General features: G+C 42.5%; 1 protein-coding gene across 1 annotated transcript in view; it reads right to left on the reverse strand.

The window, feature by feature from the left end:
* gcc2 (GRIP and coiled-coil domain containing 2) overlaps positions 1-9722 on the reverse strand; it is a 17266-nt gene extending 7544 nt beyond the window's left edge. Inside the window, exons 1-16 of the mRNA XM_016484111.1 lie at positions 9571-9722; positions 8099-8155; positions 6948-7032; positions 6780-6847; positions 5998-6102; positions 3798-5594; positions 3343-3406; positions 3143-3243; positions 2958-3056; positions 2754-2873; positions 2259-2423; positions 1945-2049; positions 1060-1222; positions 830-930; positions 589-666; positions 368-505 (exon numbers count right to left, since the gene is read on the reverse strand). Coding sequence (XP_016339597.1) covers positions 368-505; positions 589-666; positions 830-930; positions 1060-1222; positions 1945-2049; positions 2259-2423; positions 2754-2873; positions 2958-3056; positions 3143-3243; positions 3343-3406; positions 3798-5594; positions 5998-6102; positions 6780-6847; positions 6948-7032; positions 8099-8155; positions 9571-9576 — 3252 coding nt within the window. The 5' untranslated portion in view covers positions 9577-9722. The remainder of the gene's footprint in view (positions 1-367; positions 506-588; positions 667-829; positions 931-1059; positions 1223-1944; positions 2050-2258; positions 2424-2753; positions 2874-2957; positions 3057-3142; positions 3244-3342; positions 3407-3797; positions 5595-5997; positions 6103-6779; positions 6848-6947; positions 7033-8098; positions 8156-9570) is intronic.
* Between the last annotated feature and the right edge of the window lie 7306 nt (positions 9723-17028).

A 17028-nucleotide genomic window follows, 5' to 3' on the forward strand; every position in this document is an offset into this window, starting at 1 on the left:
GCAAAAGCAAGTGTAGACAAACATGTATAAATATACAGAAGCTGACGTGGGCATTCTTTGCTCAAGCAAACAGCGCTGCAGCGCTCTAATGAATAAAATCATGTGTGCGTTTCCCCTGAGCAGGAAACTCAGAAGCATTTCCTCTCGCTTCTGTAGCTCACGATTTATTAGGAGCCGCTGGGGCTGATGGCTGAGCTATAATTGTGTTTTGTTAACAAGACTAGTGTCCTGTGGAAAACATCCCAGTGTCAGAGCTTCAATCTGTCTGCAGGAATGAGCAGAAGGACACGCAGCTCGACTGTGCATCTAAGGGAGAGATGCTATACACAGACGGCATGAGGAGGCAGTCTAGTGTTCACCGCAGCACCTTAGCGGTCGTGCACTCGTCCTGCAGCGTGTTCAGACTGTGCTGATACGAGCTGGAGGTCCGCTGGTGCTGCTCGCTCATCAGCTTCAGCTGCTCCTGCAGCCGGTGACGCTCGGCCGTCAGCTCACTGCACTGGATCTGAGACAGAGAGACGCACACACCACCCAGTGAGCCACAGCAGACCATACAGAGATCCAGAACATCACCCCAACACCTCCTACCTTCAGCACCTCCAGCTGCTGCTGATGGGCCTCCAGATCTCCTCTCAGAGCAGACTGCGAGATCACCTGCGCCGCTTCCTAAGGACAACATGCACTGCATCACTGTACAAACACACCGCCATATCAAGCTACAGGGTTCACATCATTCTCTTGATCTTCTAAATTAAGAGCAAGGCGACGCGTGACTAATTAGATGTTCATTTTTAAGGACGTGTATTCCGAGACTGATTTCATGACTCACTTTTTGTTTTGCGTCTGCCAGATCTTTTTTGGTCTTGACCAGCAGTTGTTTCATCCTGGAGGCTTTGTCTTCCGTCTGATCCAGCAGCAGCTTCAGAGACTCTGAGAGAATCAGCACACAATGAGATTCATCAGCGTTTGATCCTGTGGAGCTGGAGGCCGACTCTTTCACACAGATCACAACATCAGCCACGCCGGCTGCAAATGAACAGACAACACTGTTGTAAGTACCGATTTCCTCCATCAGCCGTTGTTCTCGTTCTTTCTGTGTCTGTATGTGCATCTCGTGCTCCTCCATCTGCTTGTCTTTCTCACAGAGCTTGTGATTGAGCTCTTTCACCAGCTTCTCGTAGTCTGCCATCTCCATGTCCATCAGTGTGCTCTGCTGAGCGTCCTGCAGAGATCAGCACAACACTCAACAGGCTGCAGTTTGGGCGAGCAGCATTTATGAATGAAATGAACTCTTAAACATATAACCTGCATCACACAGGGAACACAACACATCAGTATGTTCTATATCAATCTGGAAATATCAGTGGAGCAGACAATGAGCTGTATCAGCAACACAACGATCAATAATACAATTTAAAAGTGCTCTTTATTACTTTAATTCATGAATTAAAAAAAAGTTATATGTAATATGAATATTACTTTATTTTTGTTCTTCCTCAGTATTTTTGTCTTGTTTTCCAGTGCAAAACTAAAGATTCTTAAATCAAAACATTTACTTGAGAAGCAAAATAACAGAACATAAGAAGTCTTTTATGCTCAGAATTTGCTCAAAATTAACAGACTTTATGATTAAAACAAGAAAAATATCTGCCAACTGGGTCAGAAAAATCAACTTAATTCAAAGGGGAAAAAAATAAGTTTTCACAGCTCATTTACAGATATTTTTTCTTTTTTTAAACATTAACTTGCTTAATTTCGTTCAATTTCTCAGAAAACAAGACTTCATATCTTCATTTCCATTTTTTTCCCCCCCAAGTAAACTGGGTACTGACGTTGAGCTAAATCCAGACTCTAGTCAAAATCCTATCCATCTATCTATCTGTATATTTGTTGGGGGGTAGGATCAGGATCAGGATGTGAACAGGAGACTGGACTGGGTCGTGCCTTGCGCAGCTGCTCGAGCTCCTGAGCGGTCTGCTGGAGCTGATGTTTGTGTCTGCTGAGCTGAGCCTGGAGCTCCTCCACCTCCCTGACTGCAGACTGATGCTCCTGCAAGAAAACACATCCACACAGATCCAACAACAGCCTCAAAACCTCAATGAAGAACAACAGAAAACATTCCTGCAAACCTACGATACCAGTGACAGAAAAAAAAAAAAAAATATATATATATAGAGAGAGAGAGAGAGATGTTTTGCTGCAGGGATGCATCAGAAAGTCAGTGTTTGCTGTAAGAGGTCAGACTCGTTGAGCTGTACCTTAGACTTCTGCTCTCTTAAAAGCCTTTCTGCCTCCAGCTCTCGCTCCAGCCCACACTTCAGCTTCTGCGTCTCCAGTATCTGTGACTCCAGCTGCGTGGCGTTACTCTGCAGCGTCTCTATACGGGCCGTGAGGTCCTGTCGCTCTGAGGACAGCAGCTCGTGCTGAGACACAGACACACAAAACAATCATCCCGCTCATTCTGTACTGCTGCACACTTAAACATGCGTGAATGTCATTAGATACAAGTGAATCAGTCACAGGCTGCGGAGGCTAGATTCACGTCTCTTCATCGGTTCTGCTCAATGACCCTCAATCATTCACAGATGTTTAGTGATTGTATGAAGCCACTTCTCCTCAAGTTCACACACACAGGTGTCCAGCAGAGGAGCCACAGGCGTACAGAATCACAATCACTACAACCTAAACCTATTCCGCCCATAAATCACACTTGCTTTCACACGACGACGGATAGACGGCTGTTACTGAAGTACCTGCTGAACTGCATTGTGAAGGCGTTTGGTTAAATCTTCACTGTGTTTACTGGCCTGCTCCAGCTTCTCTCTCTCCAGATCCAGCAGCTCAGCCTGCTTGTCATAATCCACCATCAGGTTCTAGAAATGTGTCGTTTAAAACAGCACTAGTAAACCTCTCATCTACAGATGAATTCAACTAGAATAGAGGACTGAACTCCAAACCTTGTAGTCCTCTGCGCCGTGGATGATGTCCTTCATAGACCGTGATAATGTGTCTCGCTCAGCCTTCAGCTGGTCCGCTTCTTCTCTCAGAGAGACGACCTAGAGCGCCAAACACAGCCCAAATCAACAGCACTGACAGAGACGCTATCTGACACCCGTCTCCACGAGTACGAGACACGTCAAACCTCTTTCTTGCTGTTGTCCAGCTCCTTTTTAGCCTTCACAGCAACAGCTTTGATTTTGTTCATGCGTTCATCCTTATCTTTGCTTTCTTTCTTCAGCATTTCTACATTACAGACGAATCATCAAGAATATAAAAGAAACAGTTCAGGCAGGCATCATGAAATAAAGAGGTTTTCTCAAAGTCTAACGTGAACGAACTTACCTATTTCATGAGATAAAGCTTTAATTTGTTCATTTTCATCAGACAACGATGACTCCTTGCACATCTGAAAATGGACAGTCAGCAGAAAAGAAACATAAGAGATCTTTGTGGAGCAATTCTGCTATAAATAACTGCATGTTTAGACTATTAATGCATGATTAATGCTAGTCCGTCCTCGAGTCCCTCTAGATAAACACCAGGCATTAAATGAGCTGACGCTGCTGCGCGGAGGTTTCTGATACAGCCTGCCACTGTCCATCTCTCTCTGTTATTATAATTCATGGAAACAATAATGGAGCAAATGAGAACAGAAAAATGAAATGCATTCTGGTCTCTCAAGCACGTCTATAGAAGCTGACCCTGCTATTCTTAGCTTTCTCCTTTGAGATCTCAGTGATTGACTTCTTGCTTCTATACAAGAAAACATTCTAGCCTGCATCACAAACACAGGATACCTGTAAGTGAGCGACTTCTTCCCTGAGCTGCGATATTACAGCGTCTCTGTCAGCAAGAGCCTGCTGGAGCTCGCTGGCCTCGTGAACCTGTGCGTCGCTTTCATCCGGCGACTCCTTTCCTTTTTCCTCTAAACCCCTGCTCAAGTCAGCGACCTGAGCGAGCAGACTGTGGTTTTCTGCCCTCAGCTTCTCATTCATGGCTTGCATTTCTCTCAGGTCCTTCTGCAGTCCCTCGGTGTCTAACAGCACATCATCCAGACTGGCCTTCAGCAGGTCCTTCTCCCGCAGGAGGTCATGGATTCGCGCCTGCAGCTCGGCGGTGACATGCTCGACTCTCTCCTCCAGCTGCTGGCGTAACACTGCTTTCTCCTCCTGAGCTGCAGTCCAGAGACGGTCTATGAGCGCAGAGATATCAGACGAGCCGTCGACCTCCGTCTCAGAGAAGCTCTGCTGCAGGATCTCAGTGATGTGGCACTGAAGGCCAGAGAGATGCTCCTGATTAGCCTCCATGTCTCGCTGAAGGCCGTCTCTCTCTTCTGACAGACTGGAGATCTGAGACCGGAGAAGCTTGATGGTGTCTCCACACTCGTCCTGTCTGGCTTGAAGAGCACTGACATCCTCCTCGAGGGTCTTTATGCGCTCATCTTTCTCCTCGGTCACGGAGGACAGCTGATTCTCCAGGTTACTGGCCTGTGTGAGCTCATGCTCGGATTCAGACCTTGTGAACTTCAGCATCTCCTTGAACTTGAGGACAAGAGCCTCCTCGTGTTGAAGACTCACTAGGATCTCTTCATTTTTGTTCCTTAGGTCCTCAAAAGACATCTCCAGTCCCTCCGCTGCCGACTCTGATGCTTCTTCTGCATTTATGCAGTGCTCCAGCAATCGGTCCCTCTCCTGGAAGACGCTCTGGAGCTTCTCCTGCAGAGCCTGAAGCGAGGCAGCCGTGTGCTCCTTCATGGCTCTGTACTGCTTCATGAAGCGCTCTGCTCGGTCCTGATCTTCAGACGGAGCTGAGGGTCTGTCTTGCTGCTCTCCTCCAGCACTCCAGCAGGTTTGCTTCAGGCCGTCGCTGTGGGACTCTTCAGAGACGCTGCACCTCTCTTCACCTCTGTTCATCTGAAGCTCGTCGATTCTGAACTCCAGTTCTTCCTTCTCCACGGTGAACTCCTCTCGCACCTGCTTCAGCTCGGACTCCAGCTCCCGCTTCACATTTCGCAAAAACACAAGCTCTTCCTGAAGCATCATGTTTCGAGACTGCAAATCCTCCAGTGCCAGTTTCAGCACGCTGGCCTCGTGACTCGAGTCGTCCGATATCTTGGCACTCGGGGACTGTTTGGGAGGCCCCGCTCTGTTGGTGTCCTCCTCTTCCTCCTGCACGTCCTGCAGGAAGCCCTCCTTCAGCGCCAGCTGCTCCGACAGCTCCTCCTGCAGCAGAAGCAGCCGCTCGCGCTCCCTCTCGAAGTCTGCCGCGTTCACCTCCAGCTGCTCCTCCAGGAACCGCACGTCATCCTCGTACTGTCTGTTCAGCCTCTGGATTTCCCTCTGGAGGTTCTCCGTCTCCTGCTGGGACTCGGTGAGGCTCGTCTGGTGAGAGTCTTTCAGATCCTCCGCTGCTGCCATCCACTGGCGCCTGGCTTCTTCCAGCTCTTCCTGAGTTTGAGATATTCTGGACTCGTATTGAGTACAGGTTGCTTTGAAGTCAGCAGTGAGCTCCGCTGTGTGCGTCTGCATTTCTGTACACTCTTTGTTTTTGAAGTCTAGCTCCTCCTGAAGAGCTGCTAATCTCGCCACTGTCTCCTGCGAATACATGTGACCTAAAGTCAGTCACTTAAAAACAGCGGAGTTCATACAATACATGTAAAGTTACAGAAAGAACACGTGGAAATCATGGATTCAACACAATCTCAACACCTCTAACACAAGCTTTAATTAGACTCCATTATCCTCATTATCTTAGAGGAGGAAGAAGAGTAAGTGGGAAATATAGATAGACTTCAATGTAAGAAACGATTACTAGATAAACTAAACTAAACAATATGAAAATGATCACACAATTTCCCCACTGGATCATTTATTTATACCTTATTTTGTGCAGTATTTATTTCCTCACTTTGCTTGTTATTACACTTGCAGTTGATCATATTTAATATGCATTATATTTGCTGGATACTAGCCAACCTTACACAAGTGCTGTAAATACCTGTGCTTGCTTCCTGAACTCTTCGTGTTCTCTGCGCAGTAACGTCAGGCTCTGGTGACTCTCAGCTTTCTCCTGCAGCACAGCGTCCATCCGCTCACTCAGTTCCTGTTGAGATTAACTCAAACTCAGACACATCCTGGACACAAATCATTTTCATATGCAAACAGGCAGTGTTTCCCGCTGATTCTCTCTCCTGTATCTATAGTCTTTGCAGGAACGTTTCTCAGCACGATGAGGAGCGGGTTCAGGAACACACAGAAGCGCTTGTAGTGAGGTGTTGATGGCTTTAGGTACAGTATTAATCTTCACAGCTTTTCATCAGCGAGCTACATTACTCCAGCTAACTCATGCATCAGCATTTTACTGATATGCTTGTTTGTTTTCAACACCATGACACTCATACCATATTCCACGACCATATAATATTATGTCAATAAAAGTCCTTTGAAGCTAGTGTGGGAACGTTTACTTTTCTGTGTGCCATGATCATCCTACTTCAGCGATGGACGTCATCGTGTCACGCCGCTCCTTATTTAACAGCACCAGAGTGGAAAAAGGAAGGTTTCTCAGCGAGAGCTGTTCGATGCTTCTCTTCTTTTAGCATCATGTTTCATTAGAAATCTAGCAGTCTAAAAGTAACTGTTGGTAAAGCTGTGCAATCTAAGCTGTCCTAAGAGAGCACTGGTTGTGTTAAACGGATGACATCTCTACAGATTCTTCTCCAACGGCAGAAAGAAGAAAACTAAGGCTGCTTTCTGACAGTGTTTCACAGGTGGACTAACCTGGATAACGGAGGAGTCTGATGTGCCACTCGGAGCATGCTTTAACACTTCAATCTCCTTCTCTAAATCTGGTTTACAAAATTGAAAAAAAAAAACAATACTTATACTTCAATATTAAGCTTTTACAAATAATTTTTTACAATTAAGAAGCAACTATTACAATCTCACCTGTGCATTTAGACTTGATCTTCTGCATTGCCACCATCTGTTTCTTTGCAAACTTGATCAGATCTTCTTTAGACAGCGTGTCCAGCTTTAACGAGACAGAGAAACACAAAATAACCCAACAATCTGCCATCACTTACTCTTCTGGAGTTTGACTTATTCTTCTGCGAAACAGGAAAGAAGGTATTTGAGTTATGTTTTAGCTGTTTGCTCCATACAATAATACGCGTCAATCTTTCGGACACCATTCATTGCAAAGACAAGAACAGCTGAAATAGTCTTTTATCTTCTTTTGTGTTTCGCAGAAGACGTGAGAGTCAGAAATTATGACAAATATTTTGAATAAACGAATCCTTTAAAGACAACCTTATTTATTTTTTCACAAAATCTTAATTTAAATCTTAATTTAATTATGAATTGCCTTCTATATATTTAAAATCAACCTGCAATAACAATAAAACAAGATTCTTCCTTTGATTTTCATTTCATTAACATCAATGAAACACATACAAATATGTACATATTTATACAAAGCAATATCTTAAAATGCACAGCAACATTTTAACCTTAAATGTTACAACGCTATTTAAGAGGGATTCAGGAACATCGTATTGTAGTAGTACCTTATAAAACACACACAGAGGAGTTTTGTCTTTTGTTATTTAAAAGTCTTTAGAAGAAGATGACTGCAAAAAGTTTACAAATACAGTCTACAAGCGAAATTTGGACAGTTCAGATTAAGTTTGCAAAAATCAACTAAAAGAAGTTGGTGTCGATAAATACAAGACCTTTATCTTCCTTGTTGTCAAAAAATAAAAATGTATTTCAGTGTAACAACAGAATCATAATTAACATTTGCTGTACTAAATAAATGCTAGTTCAGTCCAAAAACAAAACACCGGGTGGATTTTATTTGTAATGCAGTATTTAAAAAGACTAAACGAGGCAATCAACAGCAGAATTTAAAAAAAAAAAATTGTTTCTTAAAATATAAAAATATGTTTCTCATGACTTTATCTCCATTGAACAATTTGGGAACTGTAACTACTCTGGGATTCTGGTATAGTTGAGCTTTTATAAGTTGAAAAACAGAAATGAACCTTCTTAATCAAACGCATTGAATCTATGAGGTGTCACGCAGTGAAGGCCCTTACCTTGGATTTGCCGGAGCTCTGGCCTGCCGGAGACGCCAGCGACTCGGGGTTTGTGTCCTGTCACAGGAGAGAGATGTTAGTATGACACTCCTACAGCTACAGCACGTTTGCTTTCTTCTTTACAACAATCCGTCTGCTCAAACACTCACGTGAAAGCACACCAACTTACTGTGGGATTACCATGGTACATCCTGACACAACACTCTCTGCTTTTTCATGTAACACAGGGGACACAGGAAGTGTCCTCATAAACCATGTTTACGTTGTAGTACCCATGTCATTATACACATTTGTGTCCTCATAAACCATATATATCTGTATATACACACACACACACACACGCTCTCTCACACACACACACTCTCTCTCTCTCTCTCTCTCTCTCTCTCTCTCTCTCTCTCTCTCTCTCTCTCTCTCTCTCTCTCTCTCTCTCTCTCTCTCTCTCTCTCTCTCTCTCTCTCTCTCTCTCTCTCTCTCTCTCTCTCTCTCTCTCTCTCTCTCTCTCTCTCTCTCTCTCTCTCTCTCTCTCTCTCTCTCTCTCTCTCTCTCTCTCTCTCTCTCTCTCTCTCTCTCTCTCTCTCTCTCTCTCTCTCTCTCTCTCTCTCTCTCTCTCTCTCTCTCTCTCTCTCTCTCTCTCTCTCTCTCTCTCTCTCTCTCTCTCTCTCTCTCTCTCTCTCTCTCTCTCTCTCTCTCTCTCTCTCTCTCTCTCTCTCTCTCTCTCTCTCTCTCTCTCTCTCTCTCTCTCTCTCTCTCTCTCTCTCTCTCTCTCTCTCTCTCTCTCTCTCTCTCTCTCTCTCTCTCTCTCTCTCTCTCTCTCTCTCTCTCTCTCTCTCTCTCTCTCTCTCTCTCTCTCTCTCTCTCTCTCTCTCTCTCTCTCTCTCTCTCTCTCTCTCTCTCTCTCTCTCTCTCTCTCTCTCTCTCTCTCTCTCTCTCTCTCTCTCTCTCTCTCTCTCTCTCTCTCTCTCTCTCTCTCTCTCTCTCTCTCTCTCTCTCTCTCTCTCTCTCTCTCTCTCTCTCTCTCTCTCTCTCTCTCTCTCTCTCTCTCTCTCTCTCTCTCTCTCTCTCTCTCTCTCTCTCTCTCTCTCTCTCTCTCTCTCTCTCTCTCTCTCTCTCTCTCTCTCTCTCTCTCTCTCTCTCTCTCTCTCTCTCTCTCTCTCTCTCTCTCTCTCTCTCTCTCTCTCTCTCTCTCTCTCTCTCTCTCTCTCTCTCTCTCTCTCTCTCTCTCTCTCTCTCTCTCTCTCTCTCTCTCTCTCTCTCTCTCTCTCTCTCTCTCTCTCTCTCTCTCTCTCTCTCTCACACACACACACACACGCGCGGTAAAGCTGGACTCAAGCTAACTGATTGGATTCTCTCTGTTAGCAGCGCCACACAGATCACTAATTAAAGTCATTTAATGATAATTAGCCTCATTCGCATAAATTAACGCGTCTGACGCTCGCTCGGTTGCGCGCGTTTGAACTTCAGCGACTGACCTCCATTCTGCCGCGGAATCACCAAAACCTCCACGAAACGTCACTCGCTGAGAAGAGATCAATTATCCCACAAATCCTCTGCGTGTACTTCAGACGAAAACCCAAACTTATCACTGTGCTGCTACTTCCGCCTTCGTTACTTCCGTGGAAACGCGTCAGCTTTGACGCAGAGCAAGAGGAGCCAGCCAATCGCGTTCTCCCGAAGGCCACGTCACTGTTTGCTTCGGTTGCTACGCTTGTTTGATTGACGTCTCAAGTGTCCAATCGCAGGCTGCTCTTCCGTCGCTCCAGAGGACAGGATTGGTTAGTCGAGGAGGCGGGGAGGGGCGAAAGATGTATACGAGACAAAGCAGCTGCAGGACTATAAAAACACTTCTCCTGGAAGAGATGATATCTGTTATGAGATGGTCAAACATCTATCAGAGAATTCACTATATATAATTTTGAGCCTCTTTAATAAGGTGTGGGAATCAGGGAAGTGACCAGCTGATTGGAAGCATGGTGTCATTGTGCCAATTGCAAAGCCAGGCAAGGATCATACACAACCAAATAACTACAGGCCCATAGCATTAGCATCGCATCTCTGCAGACCGATGGAGCGTATGGTCATGAGCAGACTGGTGCATGTCACTGAGAAGAAAACCTTTTCTCCCCATACCAGAGTGTGTTCCACCGTGGACTCTGTGCTCTGCTTGCAAGCTGAAATAAGAAAGGCACAAGTAAACAAGCGTTAGCAGTCCTGTTCTGATTAATCTAATGACTGATGATATATTTACACAGATAGACATGAGGATAGGAAGGTGCTTGTATGCAGATGATGGAGCGCTGTGGAAAAGAGGGCGCACTGTGGGGCATGTGGAGAAGTGTATGCAGACTGCTGTTAAAATATTAGAGAATTGGGCTAATGAACGGGCTTTCTGTTTCTCTGTAGCAAAAACTCAGGTGATATGTTTTACCAAAAGGAAAATCAATCCAATTATGAATATTAAAATGTATGGACAACAATTGGAGCAGGTGTCAGTAATTAGATTTCTGGGAATGTGGATGGATTCAAAACTGGATTTTAGAATTCATATTCAGAAGATTGTTGACAAATGCCAAGAAGCAATAAATGTAATGGGGTGTTTGGCAGGAGTTGAATGGGGGGCATGTCGTCAGTCTTTTAAAAGATTATATAAATTATATATACTGTGCACTGATAAGAGCAACTATTGATTATGGCAGTATGGTGTACAGTTCTGCATCTAAAACACAACTTTTAAAGATCGAGGCAATTCAATCACAAGCACTGCGAATATGTTGTGGAGCAATAAGATCATCTCCAATAGCAGCAGTACAAGTAGAGATTAGTGAAATGCCTCAAGAAATTCAAAGGCTCAAGTTAAAGATGAGATACTGGATTACTATAAAAGGACGCTTGGTCATCCAGTTAAGAAAGTTCTGAAGGATTGCTGGGAATACGAGTATAAAAAAAACTATCAAGCTTTGGATGGACTGCCATTGAGGAGGAACAGAATATGGGAATTAGTTATATCAATATTGCCCCTTCTGTGGCAACTTCAACAATTCCTCCTTGGCTTTTCCCTATGCCTGTAGTTGACATTCAGTTATATGAAGAAAAACATAACAAGGAAAGAAATGTTAACAAATATAGCAGTGCAGCAATACATTGAACAAATATATTATAGCACAGTACAAATATACACGGGTGGCTCTAAATATCCTGTATCTGGAATAACAGCAGCAGCAGTCTACATACCCCAATTCAAAGTCAAAGTATCAAAAAGAATTTCAGATCATATCTGTTTTTACTACAGAGACAATAGCAATATTCCTAGCTCTTCAGTGGATAGAAGTACAGCCAATAAGTAATTTGCACAGACTCCCTTTCAGTTTTAAATAGCTTGCTAAGTGGAATTGCAACAGCAAGACAAGATATGATTTTTGAAGTGATGCAGAGTCTATTTAGAATAAGACGATCTGGAATAATAGTAAACTTCATGTGGGTTCCATCACATATGGGTGTGGAAGGAAACGAGGAGGCAGAGCATCTGGCTGAACAGGCTCTGTAACATGTACAAAATGACATTAAAGTGTGAATGAGCAAAGCAGAAGTAAAAGGGTTAATTGCAAAAGAAATAGGAAAGAAATGGCAGAAGGAGTGGGATAGTGGAATAAAAGGTAGACATTTTTATCGCATTCAAGAGAAGGTGGGTCTAGAAAGAAGAAAGTTTGGTAATAGAAAAGAAGACGTTTTAATGTCAAGAATGCGTATTGGTCATTGTTCGTTAAATCAGTGTCTGTATAGAATGGGGAAGCATGAAACTGGAAACTGTGATAAATGTGGTAATGCAGAGTCAGTAGAACATGTACTTATAGAGTGTGATGCATATGAAGGAGCAAGATTTCAACTAATTCAAGCTTTAAGACCTTTGGGAATAAATAACTTGTCACCTCAGGTTCAGTTAGGAAATGGCACAAAGCAATCAAGAATATTTCATGAATTAATTATTTTCCTAAAAGAAACAAGACTGATTAATAGAATTTAAGATACCGTTGTATTAAAATAGGTTGTTTCCCCCCTCCCTCCCTCTCTCCCCCCTCCCCTCCACATTGTCATTTGTGTTATTGTGTTCCAGCTCCCCAACCATTATGCGCTCCACACTCCTATCCAGTAGGTGGCGGGAATGCACCATTCAAGTTGGTCTGCCAACCGCCATTAACACCAGAAGAAGATGATGAAGAAGAAGCTGCAGGACTACTACATAAAGGTGAACAAATTCATATGCAAGAATGTGATGATGATGATAAACAAGTAGCACAGGCCATCCTAATACAGCACAGATCAGGGTCTCAGATCCAGTAAACTTCAGAACTGTTGAGATGCAGCAGAAATCAGTTCCTCAAGAGCAGAGCTGTTCATCTATTGATGGATTTACTTCCCCTCTTAATAGAATTATCAGTCAGACTTCAACTGAATTAGTGGAAATGACATCCCAGTCGTGCTGCTTGAGTTCCGGTGCTGAGCTTGTTTTAGCTGAACACTGCTGAAGCCGGCTATAGCTCACTGACAGCAGGTCAGCTGATTCTCACACAATGCAGGCATAAACTAACCATTAAAACATGTCTCTAATGATCGGTTCAGGACAATCCATCACTGAAGCACTGAATTTTGTGAAGGTAGAATGAGAATGTAATATTTCCTTAATATGATATTTCCTTAATGATATTTCATATTTCCCTTGTAGTTTTATTTAGACTTTATTTGGTAGGGCGGTGGAGGAGAGAGAGCAGGAGCTGCTGTAAAGTCTGAGCACTACCCGATGCTCCAGCGAGAGGGGTTGCATTATCTCTGAATCAAGACATGCACATAATATGTGGGAATTTACGCTTCATTCAAACTATTTCAAATGTTTTTTAATTACTGTCAGGAACACAATACAACAACAAGCACACTCGCTCACACACACACACACACACTCTCTCTCACACACACATGTTTGTTTTTGTGAATTGTGGGGACATTCCATAGGCATAATGGTTTTTATACTGTACAAACTGTATGTGCTATTGCCCTACACCAACCCTACCCCTTACAGGAAACTGTGTGTGTGTGTGTGTGTGTGTGTGTGTGTGTGTGAGAGTGTGGGTGTGTGTGTGTGTGTGTGTGTGTGTGTGTGTGTACCTGTTTTTCTACACTGGTGGGGACTTAAACCTGAATACACACAGACTCATGGGGACTTGTGTCACTGTGGGGACCTAAATTGAGGTCCCCATGGGTACAAAAGCTTATAAATCATTAGGGATGGGTATCATTAAGGTTTTAACGGTATTACTACTCTTACCGATACTGCTTTTCAATCCGGTACTTTAACGGTATTCTTATCGGTACTTTTATATGTATATATATATATATGAAATAATGAAACACAAATTAAGAGCTGAATTAACATTGCTTTATATTCTGAAATGTAAAATAAATATTAAATGAAATGAATAAAACATACATTTGTAAATGCACCAGTGTGCAGGCATTTTTAGTGTTTTATAAGATACATAAGAACATGAACAAAGAAATAAAGTAAAACGAAGATACAAATGAAATAAATAGTGCTTTAACTTTTCCATGAGGTCTACTAACATTACTGTTCAGGTAAGTAATAGCCTACAAAAGAAATCTAATAAAGTAATCAAATGTAAATGAACACTGCATAGTTTTCACTGTATGAATTGATAGATTAGTGTTTATTAAAGCTAACGTTATTCAGATTGAGAGCTGTGAGTGATTTTCTCTTTCCCAGCGCCAGTCACTGCTGTCACTTTAAGACAATATATATTGACACACATCAGATTTTCTCCCAACTCTTCACGAGTCACGACACGTCCACTTAAGACATAAACTATGTTGTGAACACTCTCCAAGCTGGCCATTTGGACATATTTTGTGTGTATTTGATGGCTTGGACGTGCACCCAAAGCCCAAAGTGTAAGTTGCTGGTCTAGTATAGGCTTAGATCTCTGCCACAATTCTGCGCGCGAAAGATCATATTTTGAGCGCACAAAAGTGCATTTTGCACGTGCGCGATCTGAGTTTTGTGGAGAAAACGTTCGTTTCGCAAAGAAAAAAGTATTTTGAGTGCACGAAAATCAATTTTGCATTTAAAATAAGTTTTTGGATGTGTGCAGACCTTCTCTTTGGCGCGTGCAATGTTTCACTAGCTTGCTCACCTGATGCCCTCAGTGCTCTCTAAATGCCATCAGCTCGCTGCTCAACACAACCCAGCGTTACAATGTGCCATAATTCCAGCCAATCAGAGACGAGGCTGCTAAATTCTGATTGGCTGCCTTGACAACCAATCACAACATTTCTTGCATTACCTCGACAGCAGAAGAGGAAAAATACAGTGCATGCATAATTATTATGCAAGTTGATATTCTGATCATATTTTTTCCAAGCACATTTTACCAATTCCAAACGACATCAATCTTAATAACTACTATTAATCTTGAAAAAGTACGAGGAGCCAGGTACTGTACCCAGTGGAAAACCCGGGTACCGAGCCGTACCGTGCCGTACCATGCAGTGGAAAAGCACCAGAGAGCAATGAGGGCATCAAGAGAGCAAGCTAGTGAAACCTTGCACGCGCAAAAGAGAAGGTCTGCACACATCCAAAAATTGTACATCCTGCACAATTATTTTAAATGCAAAATTGATTTTCGTGCACTCGAAATACTTTCTTCTTTGCGAAACGAACGTTTTCTCCACAAAACTCAGATCGCGCACGTGCAAAATGCACTTTTGCGCTCTCAAAATTTGATCTTTCGCGCGCAGAATTGCGGCAGAGATGTAATCCCATAGTCTAGTTGCGGTCCGTACTGGAGCGCATGCACACAATTCAGCCCGAGGAACAGCGTCTCTTGCGGGGATTATTGTGCTTTCAACGTTTTATTACCAAACATGTCCCGCAATTTAGCAACAGTAAAGACGGCATTTTACAACAAATGAGTTTTAGGGAGGAACGAATGCGCACCGCTGTTAAGGGAAGTTAACGGCGTGTTTTTATTAGTTTTACCTCATATATTCTTTTTTATAATCCTTAGAAGCCAAAATTGAAATAATATTAAATGATCTTAATATCACAGCCACAGGCCTAAAGTGTAAGCAGAAGTTTGAATGTTTAGTTCTCTCCTCTATCATAATTAAACAGGGCTTTCATGTTGTGCGCGCTGAAGCTCCTCCGCGTGAGTGTGATCTCGCTTCTGAACTGCGAATAGCAAAAATGCAGCATAGACAAATCCTATAAATCATTCAGAATTAGTTTTTTTGTGATTGTAAAAATGCAAAAAGTTTTCTGTAAGGGGTAGGTTTAGGTGTAGGGTTGGTGTAGGGGGATAGAAAATACAGATTGTACAGTATAAAAACCATTACGCCTGTGGAGAGTCCCCATAAACCACAAATGCAAGTGTGCGTGTGTGCGTGTGTGTCAGGCCACTGTGTTTCTGATCAACAACTACAAATCTTTTTTTTTTCTGTTCAGTTCATTCATGTGCTGTTGTCTGTTATCAAAATCAACAGCGTATTAATGTCACCATGCTGTATCCATGTCATTATTTTGTCTATGAATTAGTATAGACTAAAGGTCTTTTAGTGTTATAACCATAATAAATGTCATATTTGTCAGATGAACATTCATTGAATTTGCCATGCAAAGTCTAGATCTAAACATAAATAACTGTTTGGCTGGCTGACGTGTGTAGGACAGTGGTTTTCAACCCTGGCTTTACTTGTAAATAAAATCACATTTACCACTACAGAAGTTTACCCAACTGCGATGACTTGTTCTTCTGCTTCCCCGGAAAAGTGAAAAGGGACGGAGAAAGAACTAAATGTAAGTGTTTAAATTGCATGTGCACAGTTCAGTTGAATGATAAAATTCACTTTCTTTAACATAATGCTGTTAAGCTGAATGGACAAAGCAAACTGTATAATACAAAAGAGTGCACCATTTATTTGTCGATCTGACATTCGTGAAAGTTGTGATGTAGAAGCGGAGATGTATTATTTTTACATAGTGCACGAAAATAAAGTTTCAGTCATCACCAATAACCGCATCAGTATTTCACAAAACAAAATGAAAATAATGAGTGCAAAATGTCCACAAAGCATTGAGGGAATAAAACAAATGAACATGTCCTTGGCTCACCACACCATTGCTCTTCATCGGATGTGCAGTTTGGAAAAGTGAAGTCCGAGTTCATCCAACATGAGGGCAAATGGTGGTCCAAAAACTAGCAGTGATGAGTCCAGGCAAAACTCCAAGGGTTTGAACAAAACACAAGCTCAAACTTCAATCAGTCGAGATGTCTTCAAACAAAGTAGATACAAAAAGTCATTTGAGGTTTGAACACAGATGTTCCTCAACAATCGGTTTTCAGGTGTAGCATTTTATTTCAAATGAACATATTCTAAGACCCTCACATCATGCAGAGGCTGTAGAATGTTGTCAAATGTTCGGTGTAAATATAGTTATTAAGAATAATGTCCTGAGATTTCATAATCACAAGTTAAGACATCATAAGCCAGAAAAACAACAAAAAGGGCAGGTTTTTAGAAAAGACACGTTCATTTGGGATTAGTGATATTCCAGGGTAGTCTATCCATAGAAGCACTGTATGATTGCTGTTTATTTCATGTACTGGTAACACTGGAATAAGGTCCTTTCCGGTAACATTTACAGCTCTCTGAGCCACTGAAGGCCACTGTGTAATTCACACCCTGGTCCCAAGCCCATCAGATTTACGCTTAACTTTGAAGCACAAATAAAGGAATTTTTAATAAAACCTGAGAGATTTCTGTTCCTCCATTGAAAGTCCATTCCACTGAAACTGTGACACTTCAAAATGTTCATAAAGAGATTGTAAACTCAAGCTCAACCGTAGTTGTGAGAACCAGTGAGG

This window comes from Sinocyclocheilus anshuiensis, unplaced genomic scaffold, assembly GCF_001515605.1.
Source record: "Sinocyclocheilus anshuiensis isolate Anshui unplaced genomic scaffold, SAMN03320099.WGS_v1.1 scaffold1881, whole genome shotgun sequence".
Classification (NCBI taxonomy): Eukaryota; Metazoa; Chordata; class Actinopteri; order Cypriniformes; family Cyprinidae; genus Sinocyclocheilus; species Sinocyclocheilus anshuiensis.